Source organism: Canis aureus, chromosome 27 (genome assembly GCF_053574225.1).
Source record: "Canis aureus isolate CA01 chromosome 27, VMU_Caureus_v.1.0, whole genome shotgun sequence".
Classification (NCBI taxonomy): Eukaryota; Metazoa; Chordata; class Mammalia; order Carnivora; family Canidae; genus Canis; species Canis aureus.
The window spans coordinates 40,106,364-40,124,755 of record NC_135637.1 but is presented as its reverse complement, the minus strand read 5'-3'; the positions used below and the strand labels follow the sequence as shown (position 1 = coordinate 40,124,755).

General features: G+C 43.4%; 1 protein-coding gene across 7 annotated transcripts in view; it reads right to left on the bottom strand.

Moving 5' to 3' along the window:
- The window catches only part of PRKG1 (protein kinase cGMP-dependent 1), a 1,198,597-nt gene that overhangs the window by 129,960 nt on the left and 1,050,245 nt on the right, over window positions 1–18,392 (bottom strand). For all 7 annotated transcript variants that reach the window (XM_077874878.1, XM_077874877.1, XM_077874879.1 and 4 more), the window contains one exon: window positions 14,963–15,028. In XM_077874878.1, the coding sequence (XP_077731004.1) occupies window positions 14,963–15,028 (66 nt within the window). The remainder of the gene's footprint in view (window positions 1–14,962; window positions 15,029–18,392) is intronic.

Sequence of the window (18,392 nt, the reverse complement as noted above, 5' to 3'; positions counted from 1 at the left end):
GGGAAACCTCACCGCAACTCTACGAGGAAAGTACCACGATCCCCACTTTATAGAAGGTTTACAGCAGGCTTCCTCAGACTCTGTACTTCTGACATTTGGGATCAGATCATCCTCTGCTCTAGAGCCTGTCCTGTGCACCGTAGGACACTTAGCCGCATCCCTCACCTCTTTCCACTCGATCCCCTTAGAGAACCCACTTGTGACAATTAACAGATGTCTGCACACATCGTCAAGGTCTCCTGGTTGGGAGCAAGAGAGAAGGGAGGAGGCTTAGGGCTCTACGGAGCTAGAAGCCATCAATCTGGGACTCGATAGTGTGATTGGCAATGGACCCTAGTTCTTACACATTACTTTAATTACACTCCCTAAGCTCTCCCAGGAAATATCATTTACTCTGAAGACTTCAACTGGCATCCCTACTCCAGGCAGGATCCCAGGCTGATGGCAGTCCAACCTCCAGCTCTATCCTTGAACGCTCCTGATCCACGCTGAGATGTGGCGTCCCTGTGTCCCATGTAACCTGCCTCTCTCACCCGCACCTCAGGCTCTACTCAGCCACCACTACATGAACCACCTTCCATCGAGACTCACCACCATCTAAACTGTCTCCCCTAATGCAATTATCTTTCAACCAGCAAAATGCAGGCCAGACATCTTCACTTTTACCCAAGCCCATCAAGTCTATGTTTGTGATCTCTCCTGACTTTGTTCCTCCATGTCATCTCCATCACCACTGCGATGGACACTCTGCCTGAGGCAGAATTAGCCCCACACTCAGTTTCTCTGCCTCAATCTCTCCCACTCCACTCACTCACTCACTATTTCTTTCCTCCCTTCCTTCTTTCTTTTTAAAGATTTTGTTTACATGAGACAGAGAGAACACGCTCAAGAGGGCACAAGCAGTAGAGAGGGAGAGGCAGCCTGCCCATTGAGCAGGGAGCCTGACGCAGGTCTCAATCCCAGGACCCCAGGATCATGACCTGAGCTGAGGGCAGACACTTAACCTACTGAGCCACCCAGGTGCCCCTCCTACTCCACTCTTTCAAAAAGAATCCCTTAATGGAATCTTGCTTGGTAGTTGACCCTTGGTTTGTTGCCATAAAAGCAGCAACATAAAAAGAGTGTAATAGATCTGCTGTGTGGCTCTGAGAAAGTCACTGAGCCACTATGACCCTCAGTTTCTTTTCTGGATCTTTTTTTTTATGTCCTCTTCCGCCCATCGGATGTTGGGAGGTTGGGCTGAGATGAAATAGTAAGACAGAGGCATCATATCGAGATGCTCAGAAATTCGTGTATTAACCTCTCTGGACCCTTGTCCTTCCTTCCCCACCACTGGCCACAGCCTGCATCATCTCTGAATGGGGGCCTTCTCATGTCATCATTTTTGGCTTCTATTTTAATTGGTCAATTGGACGATTTCCACTTTTGCCTGTCTACTCCTCCTTTCCAGGTAGCTTGTTAGCCTTAACTGTTTACTCCTGACCTTTCAGAAAAAGGTTATTTGAGTCCTTTTCTATTCTCACAATTTTCCGAAGACTTTTAAACGTTTTTATTCTTCTGTAGGACAAAAAGGCAGTTGCAAAACTGAAAAAAAAAATAACTAGGCTCCATGTATCAATTACAAGAGAGGAATAAATGTCAAACTGACTCTTCTTGGATGCTGACATATTTCATGCCCTGGGCTGATTTGCCCCATCATGTCATTTAAGACTGTTTCCACCAAAATGTCAAGCTGGTCAGGGTGCGATGCAGCAGATGTTCTCACACATCACCACTGGGGAGTGAGCTGGGGAATGGTTCTACACAACAATGTGCAAATATGCACATCCTGAGTTCTAACACTGAGTAGCTTCTCAAGGAAATACATCAAAAGAGGGACAAAGGTATATGTGGAGAATTCTCCATAAAAATTAAAAACTGAAATGAGCTCATGTGGTCAAACACATTTACGAAACTACAGAGGGAACGAAAACTCAAATTATGCTCTGGAGATGCTTTTATTAACCCAGTAAATTGTGAATGGTCAATGTGGTAAGGGAGTGTGATGTAATGGGCTTTGAAAGCAGAACCGAGGACGCCTGGGGGCCTCAGTGGTTGAGCGTCTGCCTTCTGCTCAGGGCGTGACCCCAGGGTACATGGGGCTCCCTGCATGGGGCCTGCTTCTCCCTCTGCCTGTGTCTCTGCCTCTCTCTCTGCATCTCTCATGAATAAATAAATAAAATCTTGAAAAAAAAAAAAAGCACAACCGGGTTCACACACTAATTCTCTGCTTAAAAGCTGTATGTTTTGCAACGTAATACTTTGACTGTCTGGAGCCAAGTCTACCTTTATGAAAGAGAACAAAAAGCATTCTTTGTATGCTTGCTCTGAGAAAAATTATATGTATATGTATGTATGTGTGATCAATCTATCAATCTCAAGGAGTGTTGTAATTGGCACATATGTAAGGAAATGGTGGTGTAAATTTGTCTGTCTACACACCTATCTCTATTTATATTTATGTCTGTTGCCCTGTATGTGGACAAGACAGAAAACAGACTTAGGCAGTGTGATCTCACTATTTAAGGAAAGATACTAAAATGTTAACAGTAGTTACCTTTGAAGGGCGGGATTATATGTGTATTTTTCTGTGCTTTCCAATTTTCTCAATGAGCAATTATTCTGCTTACAATCACCTGACACTATCTGAAAATGGAACAAAATGAAACCAGGAGGAGAGAAAATAATGCAGCATCAATAAATAAAGAGTTCTCACTGAGATTTCAGGTTTCCTGCCTAGATGATAATACGCCACCTCCAGTTTTTCGAGGAGGATCCTCATCAACATCCTCATCAATGACCAAATCATGCTTTGCCTTTGCTAGCCTGGCTTCTGTTTTAATATTGGTTCTGGTTTAATATTGCCCTGATCACGGCAGGGCTGTGCAAACTAGGGGCGTTAAACCTCCTCCAAGCTGGTATATTCTGAAAGGCCTTTCTTTAAGTAAAGCTTAGTCTGGGAGTAAGATTTTACTTTTTTGAAGCCAACGATAATCCAATTCCTGTGTCTATGCTAAGAGTTTCAGAATGAGTACCAACTCCTAGACATACTGAACACAAAACAAAACAAAACCCACAAAAGTCTTCTATCTTTATGACCCAGCTGGGCCTGTAATAACTGTCTCACCAGGGAAGTGAGCCTCCGTAAGTAAGCAAAACCACTTAACTCAACCAAAAATGCAAAAAAAAAAAAAAAAAAAAAAAGCACACCATGAATATTTGTGAATATTTAATGCAGGATTCTGCGTTCAAACTTAATGATCACCCTGTCGATTTTTAAACTGGTTGTGAAGCTTCTGGATCCTGGTGTCCTCTCCCACCTGTTTTATCTGCAGGACACCGGCAGTGTTATGCTCCCCTCCTCAAATACATGGCCCCACCGCCACACAGCAGGCCCTTAAAGAGAATTTCAAATACTACCTCTCTAATCGAAGACATTAAGACTGATTTTTCAGATGCGGAAACAAAGTGTTCACAGATTTCCTCATCCACTCACACAACTGCTTCCAGGGACACTGCTGAATCTCTAAAGAGGTTTTTGAAACATCCAAGGCGGGAGGGGGATGCAAGCCGCAGAAACACAGAATGGTTTTAGGCATTTCTAAAAAAAAACGAATTATTCATTCATCAAGGTAGACGAAACAATCGTTGTAATGAACGCCACCGCTGTGATCGTAATATTTTAAAATATACTAATATTTATATTAATATTTTAAAACTGATTAACTGATTAACCCCAACATCAATTTCCATTCATCATCTGACTTTCAGGAAACAAACTCATTTCTAACCTCCCGTGGACCTCTCCGTCTGAACACCGCCACTTGGGCAGGTGGAAGTTATCACACCCATAATGGCAGCCCCTGAGCCTGCGGTAGCTCCCATGCTCCCCGCCTGTTGGAGACAGCCTCCACCCCTACCCCGATCAAAGCTCCTCTCCATCTCCCCCATTTAAATCTTGCCCCAACTCTGCCCTGGGGTGGCGTGGCGGCTCTTGGACTCGGGTGAACCGTCTCCCATCACTCTCCCATCAGCCTGACTTCTGCCCCTTTGGAGTCAACCTTCCATTCCCATCCTTCAAAACCAAACGCAGACACCAAGAGTTCTCCCCGGGGTTCCTCACTGCCCAGGGGACAATTTGAGACATCAGACTTCTTCACAATCTGTCCTGATCCCCTCTCTCTTACCGTATCTCCCCACACTCCACCTGTCTCACTGACCATTTAGTTCTTAACTCCAAAGTCCTCTGTTCCTGCCATATTCCACTCATCGCTGGACAGTGGCCTTTCCAAATCCCTTGCTCGTGTACATGCCCTTCCTTGGGTGGGAGCTGACTTTACGGTCTCTTCTTCACCTGTACAACCTCTCCCTAACTTAGAGACCTGATTCAACTTAAAGATGTGACTTTGTCCAGTACGTCCTCTGGGATGCTCCAGGCACGACACACTCCTCCATCCTTTTTATTAAACTGGAAGGGTCTCTCATGTTGATCTTTAACGCCCCTGAATTGACCAGGAGTTCCTTCGGGGACCTTCTGTTTATCTTTAAAGCTCTAGAACTGCGAGGAGGATTTGATTTGGAATCTGTACTGGTTGTTGATTTACTGCCTGCCAGCTCCAAACTCACCCTTTTTCACTGCCCTGTAAAAACAGATCTGGGATCATTTTTTTTCTCCATCAACTGGCTTTGAAGCTTTGTCAGGAGAGGGCACTGGGGAGACACTGCCAGAGTGAGGGGTTCTGTCTCCTTGTCCCTGTGAGCCTGGGGGGTTCCTGTAGCTTCTCCAGGGCCCAGCAGCTGATCAGCAACACCATGAAGCCAGCAGGTTCCCTCAGTGGACCTCCCCACAGGCAGTGTCATACCACCCTGTGGATGGCTTTCCCTGGAACCCTACAGGGCACAAGTTCTACGGACCCAGTGTCCCAGCACCTGGTTACCATCCAGCAAACCACCACCATGTCCTTCCACCAGGGTGATGCTGCCCCACAGGGAACATTAGGCAATGTCTGGAGACACTGTTGCTTAACCCAGTGATGGATGATGGGGAGTGTTACTACCATCTGGTAGGTAGAAGTCAGGATGCTGGGACACCTGAATGGCTCTTGGATGAGCATCTGCCTTTGGCTCAGGGTCCTGGGATTGAGTCCCACATTGGGCTCCCCACAGGGAGCCTGCTTCTCCCTCTACCATGTTTCTGCCTCCCCCTCCCCCACCGTGTGTCTCTTATGAAGAAGAAGAGGAGGAAAAGGAGGAGGAAGAGGAGAAGGAGGGAGAGGGAGAGGGAGAGGAAAAGGAAGAAGAAGAAAAGAAGAAGTCATCATCGTCAGGATGCTGATAAGCATCCTACAATGCATAGGCCTGCGCTCCGTAAAAAAACAAACTCTCTCACCCAAAATGTCAGTAGTGCCGAGTTTCAGGACCCCTGTTCTACAGCAAGGTCGGGTCCCCAGTCCCAGCAGGGTAGCGGCTGGAGGAGGGACAAGGGAGGGTCGGTGGGGGTGGGGTCTTCCCCGAGTGCTGTCCTTCAGGCCCAGAGCTGGTGACTAGTCCCATCTACCATCTCTGAATTCTCCAGAGCTCTTCTCCTTTCTTGCTAGCTTCTTACTTCAATCTCCTGGTACAGCTACTAATTCTTCAAAACAAACTTTTCTTGTTCAGACTACCGTGTGCGGCTTCTCTCCTGGTTGGACCCTGACTGATACAGCTTTTCAACAGCTACTTGGGGAGGACCTAGTACGTGTCCTGACATGACGCTGAGAACCAACGAGGCAGCATGAGCAATGTAAACCTGGCTTCTGTCCTCCTCAAGCTTCTAGATCATGAGTCAAAACAGACTGACGGGTGTCGTCAACCGATGACATAGCAAGGGGAGGAGGCTACTGTGAAAAATGACAGGACAGCCCGACTTACCACGGAAGGCCAGAGGAGTGGCTGAGTACAGGTTCATATACTCTTAATGAAATAAATTCACTGAAATGATAAAACTGTCATCTTAATTCAGTGACTCAACTATCTAGCCACAATCCACAATGGTGTTTTGAGGCGGCAAGGCTGGCAGCCAAAGATTTGACTCACTCATCTTTTTTCTTAGAAGTAGTCGAATTCACTTCAGATTTAGTTCAATGAGAGTATTTTAGCTCATTTCACAAACCAAGCATTTCTCCTTTCTCAGGTGGACTCTTATACCATTATACTGTTTGTTCATTTTCGTGATTATGAGCTTCTTGAACCAACTATCTCCCTTTTATGCATTTATCACAGCAGTGACCCTAAGGCTGAACACAGACTGGATCCTCACCGGGTGCTTATTGAATTAATACATGCATGAGTTTTCTATCTTGGTAATTTAAATCATAACATGAGTCAGGTGCAAATGCACTGAAACGGATGCCATGAGAGCTGCATTGTAATTCCATCTCTGGCTCTACAGAACCTTGACTGTCAGGGTTGGCTCAGTCAATTTAGCATCTCACTCTTGATTTCCGCTCAGGTCATGATCTCAGGTTTGCGGGATCGAGCCCAGATGGGCTTCGTGCTCAGTGCAGAGTCGTCTGCTTGTCCCTCCCTCTCCCTGTGCTTGAGTTCTTACTGTCTGCCTGTCTCTCTCTCTCTCTCTCAAAATAAATAAATAAAATCCTAAAAAGAAAATAAAGAGCTTGGACAGTCCATATTCCTTCCAGGACTTACCTTTTTCACTTCTAAAGAATTTGGAAGAGAGATTCTTCAAAGTCTCTTTAAGCTCTAAAATTCTAAGATCTAGCATTAGAAGACAAGCATGTGAATATGCTAAGTATCTTGATTCATTCTTCCTATTAAGCAGTGTGATTTGAGTGCACCTGACACTTCTGAACCTAATTTCATCACTTGTAAAAATAAAGCTGACTTGTAACAGCGCTTACACCAAACTACGGCCCTTGGGCCAAATGGCAGAGTTAAGCTTTTGGGACAGACTATAGGCCACAAAGTTCAAAATATTTACTATCTCACCCCTAATGGGAAATGTTGGTCAGGCCCCAGTCTAGAAGGTCCTTCCTACCTCTCCTTCTTAAATCTCTGCTGACTTTGCAACTAATCCACTGACCATCTACATGTTTTTAACAATGGTTTTCAAATAAAAAATTTAGTGCATTTTGATTAGTGGCATACCCATATATTAATGGCTTTGGACTTCTTTTCATTGAACGGAGTCCAGTGGTTACAAAAGGGTACCCTGAGAACCTCCAACAGCTTGTGACTTAACAGATTAGAGCTGAAAGTTACCCATATGACAGGTATGAGAATAAGTCATATGCTTACAGGTCTTTTTTTTTAGACCCCCGGCGACTAGATGTCTGGGTGGCTGACATGGAGCAGGTAAGCAGTAATGTCTAGCTGGGTGGATGAAGCAAGAGCCTGGGCCTTCTCAAAGACTTCTCCAGCGATGCTATGCATCATCTCTGTGAAGACTTGGAGTCGGAGGAAGGTCTCCCATTTTAAAGCCCTGGGATAGGCACACATGACAAACTGCAGTCCCATCCACTTCTCTCCATTACCAAAACCACAAATGGTCTCCAAATATTCTTCTTTTCTAGTGGAAATATGCTTATTTGTAGTCAGATCATGCTTGTTCAGGGCACACTATCATTCAAGTCACATCATTGAACTGAACAAATATAATGTCTCTCTGTCTTCTAAACTTCTGGATTTTATCTTTCCTGCTTAATATTTTTTTTATAAAGCATACCAATCAATAACAGCTCCATAAAAAAAGACAAACCCAAATGATCGCAGCTGATACAATGCTTGTAAGGTATACTTGGTTTCTGTGATCAGCCTGCAAATATCCTCACATCACCCCTAGATTTCATCCTGGAAAATGAACCAAAATAAAATCCATTTAGGCTGTAGGAAAAGCTGAGGCTGTGAAATATTTTAAGTTTATCACCCTATCAGTTAACCAATGTGACTACAGGCAATGTGGCGTGCGCTCCCTATGGACCTATCATGTGGACACAGAATGGCGAGTTATATAAAGACAAGGACACAGGTGACCTAAGAGGGACAAATGCCACTGGGCACATAGGGCTTCGTGAGACTGACTTGGCCGATGGGGTCAGAGGATGCATGAAGGATTCTGCTGTCTCCAAATCCTTCCCCTACTGTCCTCCCTCAGGGGACCTGGAATACTAGAATCTTCTGAATTTTTATGATTTCTCTATCTTTTGGGGTATGTCATCAAAATGCAAATAACTGTTGCAGAGAACCACCTTAATTTCTAATTAGCTATTAACCAAGTTAATGCAAAGCTAAAGTGAATTCCTAGCGAATGCAAGAGTAGAAATAAGAAGGGGTGCCTGGGTGACTTAGTTGGTTAAGCATCTGCCTTTGGCTCAGGTCATAATCTCAGGGTCCTGGGATTGAACCCCACATTGGGGAACCAGCTCAGCGGTGAGTCTGCTTCTCCCTCTGCCTCTCTGCCTCTCACCCCATTTGTGCTCTCTCTCTTTCTCTCTCTCTCTCTCAAATACATAAAATCTTCTTAAAAAGAGCAGAAATAGGGACGCCTGGGTGGCTCAGTGGTTGAGCATCTGCCTTTGGCTCAGGGCGTGATCCTGGCATCCCAGGATCGAGTCCCACATCGGGCTCCCTGTTTGGAGCCTGCTTCTCCTTCTGCCTGTGTCTCTGCCTCTCTCTCTGTGTCTCTCATGAATAAATGAATAAAACTCTTAAAAAAAAAAAGCATAAATAAGAACAAGGATGGAAAACAAAGAAAGCTGTGTGTGTGCCCATGATGCACAAGGGTTGTGCCTACAGAGGACTTAGGTGGATGGGTATCAGAGAGGGAGAGGCAAGCAGATAGATGGCATGTGGAGGCCCAGCACAGGAGGGCACTGCGAATCTGTCTTTATATATTCGCTGTATCTAAAAGACAGGTGGAGCACAGCAGGGAGGGAGATCAGAACAGGACCACGGGGGCAGCGCTCAATTCTCTGACACTGTTTAAGTCAAGTGTCAGCAAAACTATGCCTCAGAAGCCAAATTCAGTCAGTTGTCTGTTTTCCTTGGGTGGCCATGAGCTAAGCATGATTTTGATAAATGGTGGAAATAAAAAAAAAAATCTCAAAAGATGAGTAATACTTCTTAACCCCTGAAACTATGAACTTCAAATTTCAGCACACATAAACAAAGCCTATAGGGACACAACCATGCTCATTCATTTATGCATTGTCTTTGGCTCACTTCTCATTACTACAGCAGAGTTGGCGAGTTGCAACCGAGAACACAAGGTCTGTAAAGCATAAATATTTGCTAGCTGATCCTTTTAGAGTTTTCCGACCCCTGGCTTAAGTCATGCAGCTCTGGCTTCACAAAGCATACTCCACTCAGAACATAAAACTCCTGCTCGTAACACAAGCCACCATTTTTGTTGGGTAGTTTAGTGATCTTTTGCTCTTCCTTGAGCATGTGTCTTGGTGAGCCTCAGCCCTCCCACCAGTTGCTTCTCAGAAACATCTAGAGCACCTCCCTCTGAGAGAAGCTGGATATAGGAACTTTTCTCCATATGTTTCCATCTCCTCTGGCATTCTGATCATAATATAGAAGGTTTCCCAGGCTCTTGCCTGTCTGGCCCACTAGCCCAGAGTGCAGATGAAGGGGATCTAGTATTTTTATTTTTTCTTGACCTTGGAGTCGAACATCTGATTAGCCATAGCAAAGGCAAATGGAGGAAGAGACCAGCCCACCAGAATCGAGAAGGGTGGGGAGAAATTTGGGTGAACACCAGGATCAGAAGCAGGATCTCTGGAGACTGATGCACATTTGGCTCAAGAGCTGAAAACTAGTATTAGAAAGCACTACAGGTAGAGGCCAGGGTGACCCGAACACAGGGGGTTTTGCTATCAGCACTGGTAAGGAAACACAAAACAATTTTATTTTTTTTTTATTTTTATTTTTCAAAACAATTTTAATATAGGCACAGAGTTGTCTCCAAGTGACCTGGCCTTATAGACTCAATTTTCAGACCTAAATTGAATTTGTGTCTTGTTTATCCCAAGAGTCCATGTATCTGAGACAGGAAGCAGGCATTCACTGCTACTTTTCCTAATGAATAAACATAAAATTTCCTATAGTCTAGTTCTAACCCCAATTTTAATACATAAGCCCCCATTTGGGTATTGAGAAATAGTCTGTAGTGTAGAAGTGACTTTTTCTCAGTCTCCAATCTTTCTTGGTAATCTGTTTGCTTCACTATTCTCAGTGAGTCTTGAGACCATCCTCAGACTTACGAGTTGCCTTCCAGGCACCACCCTCATGACTAGCATCTCCACTGCTCTTTTAAACACATGGCATGAATATGCCTGTTACAGATGAGGCAACTAGAGCTCTAGGAGGTTAAAAACTTGAACCACAGTCACCCCAGCTTCCCTGATCTATAGGGATATAAGGATACCTTGAGGTCTAGGCCTGCCCTTTACAATGTCATATAATCTGATACTTGAGATTCCCTTTAAAACACATCATTTTATGCCCCAGCACACTGCACTTCCTCTAGGCTAGTTCTAGGCTTCCATCCCCAATTACGTCTCAATGACAACTGTCTGAAGCCACAAATGATTCCAAAGTATGACTGAACATCCCAAGGGTCAATGATGTAAAGCTTAGCCATATGTGGTGTGTAAATTACTTTAGTGACTCCTGGAGTCCCATGGAGGGCCTTGGGCATCATCTGGAAGACCCTTGGGTACCCTAGGGATTTTACACCTGGAGCCAGAAAAGTCCCTGCTTTCTTTCTATTTTATTTATACAATGGATTGGGTAAAACAAAAGTTGGGAAACCAATGATGATGAGATGTTATTTTAGCTTCAGATTACCAGGGATGACAGTCAACCAATTAACAGTATGACACAGGAATTGGCCGATCAGGATGGATACTAGGACTCGGATCTATAGAAGCCACCTTTTAGTTGTTGCATCAAGGAGGGATTGGGAGAGTCATGGGTGGGGAGGTCAGATGAGCCGGGCAGTAGAGGAGCATTAGGGATACTCAGGGAGCTCGGACCACTGCTATTTACTAACCAGTAAGAAAAAAAAATTTTTTTTAAGAAAATATTTTAATTTTCGTAACCAGTATGGCAAGCTCTGCAAGGTTACACAGAAAATTAGGATTCTAACTTAGATCCTAATTTCCTGAGGAAAAAAAATATAAAACTCTTTGACTACTTACTAGCAGTTAACTTACTGCCTTTTAACAATGATCTCAACATGTTGAAAAATAAACGATCTTTCTTGAATCTCTAGCTTCATCAACAACTCATGCCAATGAAGAAGCAGGCATTGCATAACTGATCACGGAAAGCACTAACGTACCTACTCTCACATTTATTTATTTTCATGGATTCCAAGATGAGAGGCGCTAAAGACACCTAGTTATTTCTTTTAATATTCAAAAGTTGCATTAATGGACATAGACTGTTCTGTTAGACCTTTTTTTAGTCAGTTTTCGCAAATTCTAGGATCACTGCAGATACTAAGATCCCGATGAGGCTGTAAGAATCTAATCATTAGAGAATACTTTTTGGGAAAACCATGTATCTGTTTATCATTCTCTAGTTTGTCAATGAGCATTTTCTAAAAGAAATTCTGACGTGCATGATTAGTTACAATAATGTTCTTTTGCTCTCCCTCCGGAATGATAAAGCATAATTACTGGCTTATGTAACATGGTACCTCGCTTGTAAATTTGTGAAAGAAGCTCCTTTTGTTGACAGTTCTAATGTCTGCCATCTGTTTGCATGGGATGAAGCCGTGGTGCTCCCCTAATTGGCCATAAATTAGGTTCCAGCAGCAGCTCTTGACAGGAGGCTTCAGTTACAGTGGGGTTTTGTTGTTGTTGTTGTTTTGTTTTTTAAGCTGTGAATTCAACTTTTGGTGGGAAGACCCACTTCACCTCTAAGAGCATAGAAATGCACTTTCTGAGTTCTACAGTCAGGCCGTCTTCCTGTGTGTGATTGTCACAAGGACACCCCCCAGGAGCCCACCAATGTTTCATGCTCTCCTCCCACCCTCCTCTCCTCCCCCCTTCCCTCCCCTTTCCTTCCTTCCACCAAGTTGCTGAAAGACAGAGCCCTTAGTCTGGGTGATCTCACTTCCTCAGCACCCACTCACTCCCTGCAGTCTGGATACCATTCCTTTTTTTTTTTGCAATTTTAATTTTTAATTTTTTAAAAAAATTTAAATTCAATCTGCCAACATATAGTATGACACCCAGTGCTCATCCCATCGAGTGCCCATCACCCAGTCACCCCATCATCCCCTTACCCACCTGCCCTTCCACAACCCTTTGTTTCCCAGAGTTAGGAGTCTTTCGTGGTTTGTCTCCCTCTCTAACTTTTCTCACTCAGTTCCCTTCCTTTCCCTTATAATCCCTTTCACTATTTCTCATATTCCATGTAGAGTGAAACCATATGATGATGCCATTCTTTTTTTTTTTTTTTTTTTTGATGATGCCATTCTTGATTGAAACCTTTCACCTCTATCTGTATACCCCTTGGCTTCCACCTACACTGAACACTGCCACCAACCCTTCCTCTTGTGAATCTTCTCTTCCTTTGTGAGGTTTCCTGCTCTGCTCCAATAGCCAACGCTTCATTGTCATTCACTGGTTTTTCTCCTTCTGCTTCATTCTTAAATGTAAGAATTTTCCCAAATTCTAAACTTGGTCCTTTTATCTTCTGCTGGTTTTTTTTTTTTTTTTTGCTCACGCTATTCCACCAAACTTGCGGCTACAGCTGTTAACTCTCCCTAAGCAATTTTTAAGCTAATTTTAATTTAATTTAACTCTAACAAGAACTCATGTTACTTATCTCCTGCAGGGCATCTGTTCTTGAGTGTCCATCTTATATGTCACATTCATTATATTTTTAACGGAATATCACTGTGCCTCCCAAATGGATTTCTCTCTACTCCTGGATCTTCTCGATCTCGAGTACATCCCTAATTCCTTTCATGCCCTCTACATTCAGTCAAGGAGTAAGCCCTCTGGTTTTACTTCTTCATTCCAGTGCAGCTCTCCTATAACTGGTCTCCTGATCACACTTGGATTTACAGACACTAACCTGATATTTGGCCTCCGAGCCCTCCGCCAATTCATCTTACACAGCAATCTCAGGTTAGCTTACCAATCCAGTGATACAGTGACACCCTGGCTGCATGAAACAGTCCCGACACTGAGCGTTCCTGGGGAAGCAGCCCCAATGTATCTGCGAGCTCACTTGTCACAGCACCTCTGCCAACCACCCTTACGAGTACTGCTTATGCTGTTCCCACTATTTCTATTGCCTGTCCCTCCAGGTCCACCTAACCATGCCATGTCCTTCACAAAGACTTCCCCGATCCTCCTTAGTAGCAGTGGCTCCCTGCGCTGGCCTCCTGTACGTGGGTGCTCTGGACCCTTCCCACTTCCTGCCTTGCACACAGGCCATGTCTTCTCTAGTAGGTGTGAAACCCCCAAATCAGGATGTGTGGTGCCCTCTGATTCTTCTCACAGCACCGCACACAACGCCTTGCACCTGGAAGATCCTCAGTAAGAAGTTAGGCAAACCAAGGAAACAACCGGTTAGTGATTGCTCCCACAAATAGGCATGGTTTTTCTGGGAACGAGATAAAGAATATCTGTGTCGAGACATTCATGGACGTGCCATTCTACAGCTGTGCCCCTGCTCTGGTTCCTACAGACCCAGCGCCGAGGGGCGTCCAGGATGGAGATCCGTGGACCAGGTGGAGATCAGTGGACCAGGTGGAGATCCGTGGACCAGGGGCATCCAGGATGGAGATCTGTGGACCAGGTGGATCCTTCTCTACCTTGAGCTTGCTGAGCTCAACGTGTGACTCTATCATGCTGGACTGCTTGCATTTGGCCCCCATTGTCAGGCTCTACTGGCTGCACGAAAGGGGTGCTTTGTGGTTCTTCCCCTTGGGTCAGGTGCTTGGCTCTCCTGATGGACTCACCCACACACACAACAGTGTGCACACCAGATAGTACACACACATTTTGCCCAGGCCCCTGGAGACTCAGTAATCGGATTATTTGTAGCTTAACACATAAAGCACGCAGGCAATGAGACTAGCAAAGCCAGAACGGAGGCAAGGAACAATGAGAAACATCATTGCCAACACTCGCAATGACCCTAAGTATACGCTTGTCTAAAATGATGTTTCCTCCAAAAAGCACCTTCCTTAAAAGCTTCTCTTATAGGAGTCTGGGGATGAGAGAATGGAGATATCTAACATGCTGAAGGAATGATCCATGTCTTAATAATAATAGTAATGATTATATATTCTATAGCAGTGATAATCATAATTATTACTCTCCAAATTTACCCAGATAGCTAGCATTGTTAAGATCCTCCCAGGTTCAAGGGCTCCGGGGTGGCTCAGTGGTTGAGCATCTGCCTTTGGCTCAGGTTGTGATCCCGGGGACCTAGGAGGAGTCCCACATTGAGGTCCCCACAGGGAGCCTACTTCTCCCTCTGCCTGTGTCTCTGCCTCTCTCTCTGTGTCTCTTGTGAATAAATGAATAAAATCTTAAAAGATATAAATATATATAGATATATGTCTCCCCTCCTGGGTACAAAATCCACTGGGGCCCATGCTTCCTCGTGTGTTCTCATTAATCCTCACATTTCTGGGACACTGCATTATGGCCCGTGTGTAAATGAGCTAACTGCAGTGGGGCTTGTCACAGTCACGCACCCTGTGGAAGCTCTCAAGGCTCTCAAGGCAGAGCCAGCCACCTCCAGGAGTAATAGGGAATGAGAATCAAATATACAGCCTCATTTTAAAATGAAAGAATATCCAACAAGTATCAATAACTGCCTAATTCCAAGAACTCAAGCACGTCGCTGATCAGAGTACGCAGGACGCATAACAACCCAATGTACTCACTCTCTGTCGATGACAAGGCAGGTCACAGCTTCTGCGGCAATTACGTTTGCTGTCCTCACATCCTCCCTGCACAGAAACGAGAGAGATGTTGAAGTTGAGTAACTTTTAATATCCAAGAAGAGAGTTCATTGCAGTTAATTTCAGGACAGTGAACTACGTGCAGGCCTCTGATGTGTCCCTCCCCAGGGTGAGGCTTGGCTCATATTTCAAATTTCTTTGTCCTGAGGAACCTCCTTACTCTTGCCATTGAGCCCTTCAATCCTAGAGTCATAATCCAGGAGCTAAATTTTTCAATTTTAAAGTGTCATTATTACAAGTGAAACAAAATTTTAGATCATCATGCGCTGTGCTCTTCGGGGAATTAAGGAGTTAACTGGATAATGATGAGGATGATAATGACGTAGGTTAGAACTGTTAAAGGACTCAAAGATATATTTCTGAGATTTGACTATCTAATCCATTGGTGTATGAATTTATTATTACAACCTTGGGAACAATGGATCTGTTTTAATTATCACCTTAGAGACTCTCTATTTATTATTTATTTATTTATTTATTTTTTTATATTTATTTATTTATTTATTTATTTATTTATTTATTTATTTATTTATTTTTGAGACTGCTTTAATGTGGCTAACCTTCTGGCAACTTATAACACAGTTATTCATCTACACCAGAGTTCTTGGTTCTTCAAGAATATTTGACAGGTCTTAATCGCTCTGATTGAAATATGTATATACTCCTTAGAAACACCCAATTTGTTACTGCAGGCGTACCTCTGAACTTCTTAAAGTTCAGAAATGTGTTCTTGTATTTCTCATCTTAAAAATGCGTTCTTGTACCTCTCATCTAACCCGAGGTCAACGACAGACTTTGTAAATCAACATTCACATTTCACCCTGAGCAACTCAAGCTGTCATAGTACCACAGTACAGAAACGTTAAGCTATACTTGGAAACGTACTCCTTCTCCGAGAAAAGTAAAATTTCTAAGTTATTAGGATTAATGGTAGATAGAGGTTTGAAATACATTACAGAGATATACACCAGAATAGTATACTGTTAATAATACATTCTAAAAACCATGATCCACATAACCCAGGTCTCTAATAATAGGCTTTTAAAGTTTTGAAAATAAAGATGTACCCACTGAATTTTTATTTTGTCAAAATACACTACATTCTCACATGTATTTCTGAACCCAGCTTTTTTTTTTTTTTTTTTTTTCCACTGATGCATCTTTCACTGTTTGCTACACCATGCTATGAAAATTACACCGTTGCGGGGCACGTGGCTGGCTCAGGCCGTGGAGCATGCAACTCTTGATCTTGGGGTTGTGAGCTCAAGCCCCATGATGGGTGTAGAAATTACTTAATAAAAACTTTTTTAAAAATCAAAAAAATTAAATTACAGTTGCTTTATAGTAACCATTAGTATTGAATAGTTGGTAAACAACTCCCCCCCTTAGTGAAATCAATTTTCAAAAACAGCTTAATGATATTGTTAAGCTTTCATATTTCACAGAGACTTTAAAATCATTTTTCCACTTGCAAGGGAAGTCACATTGGGATTCTGGTAGAGCTGTATCACATTTACACATGGATTTCAGAATAAGGGCTTTTTGATTATATTGATTTTCCATACAATAATTTCCCACAGTTGTTCGGAGCTAGTTTTAGGCTTTAAGTAAGATCTCTTAATTTTTTCACTAGGTCTGGGTAATTTTTAAGAAGAATCTTTGGTGTCTTAGATCATCGCTTTCTCTAATGAAAGCAAACTTTTCCCATTTTTGTTTCCCACTGGTTATTGCTATTAAAGAAGTGATTGATGATTGCATATTTTCAGCCCACATGTCATACTGAGCTCTCTTCTGATTCTACAACTTTTATTCTAGTCTCCTCAGCTCCCAGTGTGATTCTGTTTGAGCCTCTCACATCACATTACATCCCCATCTTCCAGCCAAACTGGCCACCTCTGTTCTCTGCTGCATACATCATCCTCCCCCTACTAACCCTTTAGATCTCGGCCAATGTGTCCCTTCCTCCATTAATTAGAAGTAACTAGACCAGGTTCCCTGCTTATCTGTTCTCAAGGCCCTGTGTACGTACCTCTCCACCCAAATACCTACAACTGTTTGCGATCTGTACATTTATTTGTGTGGTCGCTTGGTTGATGATTCTATTTCCCACCCCTAACCCCCCTGAATCATAGCAGTACAACTTCCATGGCTAGTTTTATTCCCCTACTTTGCCCCGAATGCACAGGCGTGCAGGAGGTGCATAGCAGGTGTGCGGTACAAGAATGGCAAAGGCACGACAGCCCCGAGCCCGTGGGTAGGACTTGCAGAGCGCAGGCTTCGGACTCATACTTAGTTTTCCGAGGCAAGCTACAAGCTATGGGAAGCCCTCAAAAGGGGGAATAGTAAGGGTGCCCACCCCCTGTAGGCTATTAAAGGTGGTTAAAGTCAAGTTTATCAGAATGCCCAGCCCGTGGGGAGCAGTGTGCTCTTCTGTATATTCTGGTTCTTTCATCTCCTGTGCTGCCACACTGTCTAGTGTTCCATGAAATACTGGAAAGAAGCTATTGATGACAGCGTGGGTATCGAGGATTCCCAACAGAGTGTAGATTTTCTTTCTGAACCAAAGGAGTAGACGATATATTTTCAACCCCATGATCCTTCTCTGAGGAGCAATTTTCAGTGAAGTGGACATGACAATGGGCAGAAAACATCAGTTATGCCTGTCAGGGCTTTCATAAGCCGTATCAGTGACTTATTTCTTTTTTTTTTAAGACTATTTATTCATTCATTCATTCATTCATTCATTCATTCATGATAGACAAAGAGAGAGAGAGAGAGGCAGAGACACAGACAGAGGGAGAAGCAGGCTCCATGCAGGGAGCCCAATGAGGGACTCGATCCCGGGTCGCCAGGACCACCTCCCGGACCAAAGGCAGGCGCTAAACCACTGAGCCACCCAGGTTTCCCCCCAGTGACTTATTTCTTAGGAGGTTACTCGTGGTAGTACGTTGCTACACATTGCTGCTAGTCTAGAAAACCAAAAGAACACCTATCACAGTTTTACAGACAACATCATATTAAATCTGAATTCTCCTAAAATATATTACCATCACGACAATTTAGAAATTACCCACAAAGTCTTCAAAAATATAATAGATACAAAATAATGCTTTGTTCTGAATATATTCTCTGTGCATATTATTTTTTTTAATCGCATTGCAAATTTCCAGTACTTAAAATTTTATTCTATTACCTGGTCTAAACTGGATATACTTTTTTAAGTGAATGCAATTTTCTTTCTTTTTTTTTTTTTTTTGTGAATGCAATTTTCTTGCAACAAAAAGAAAACACATAACATTTTAAAACACACGTGGGGAAAAATAAAAAAAATATTGGAAAAGTAAGATAGTCT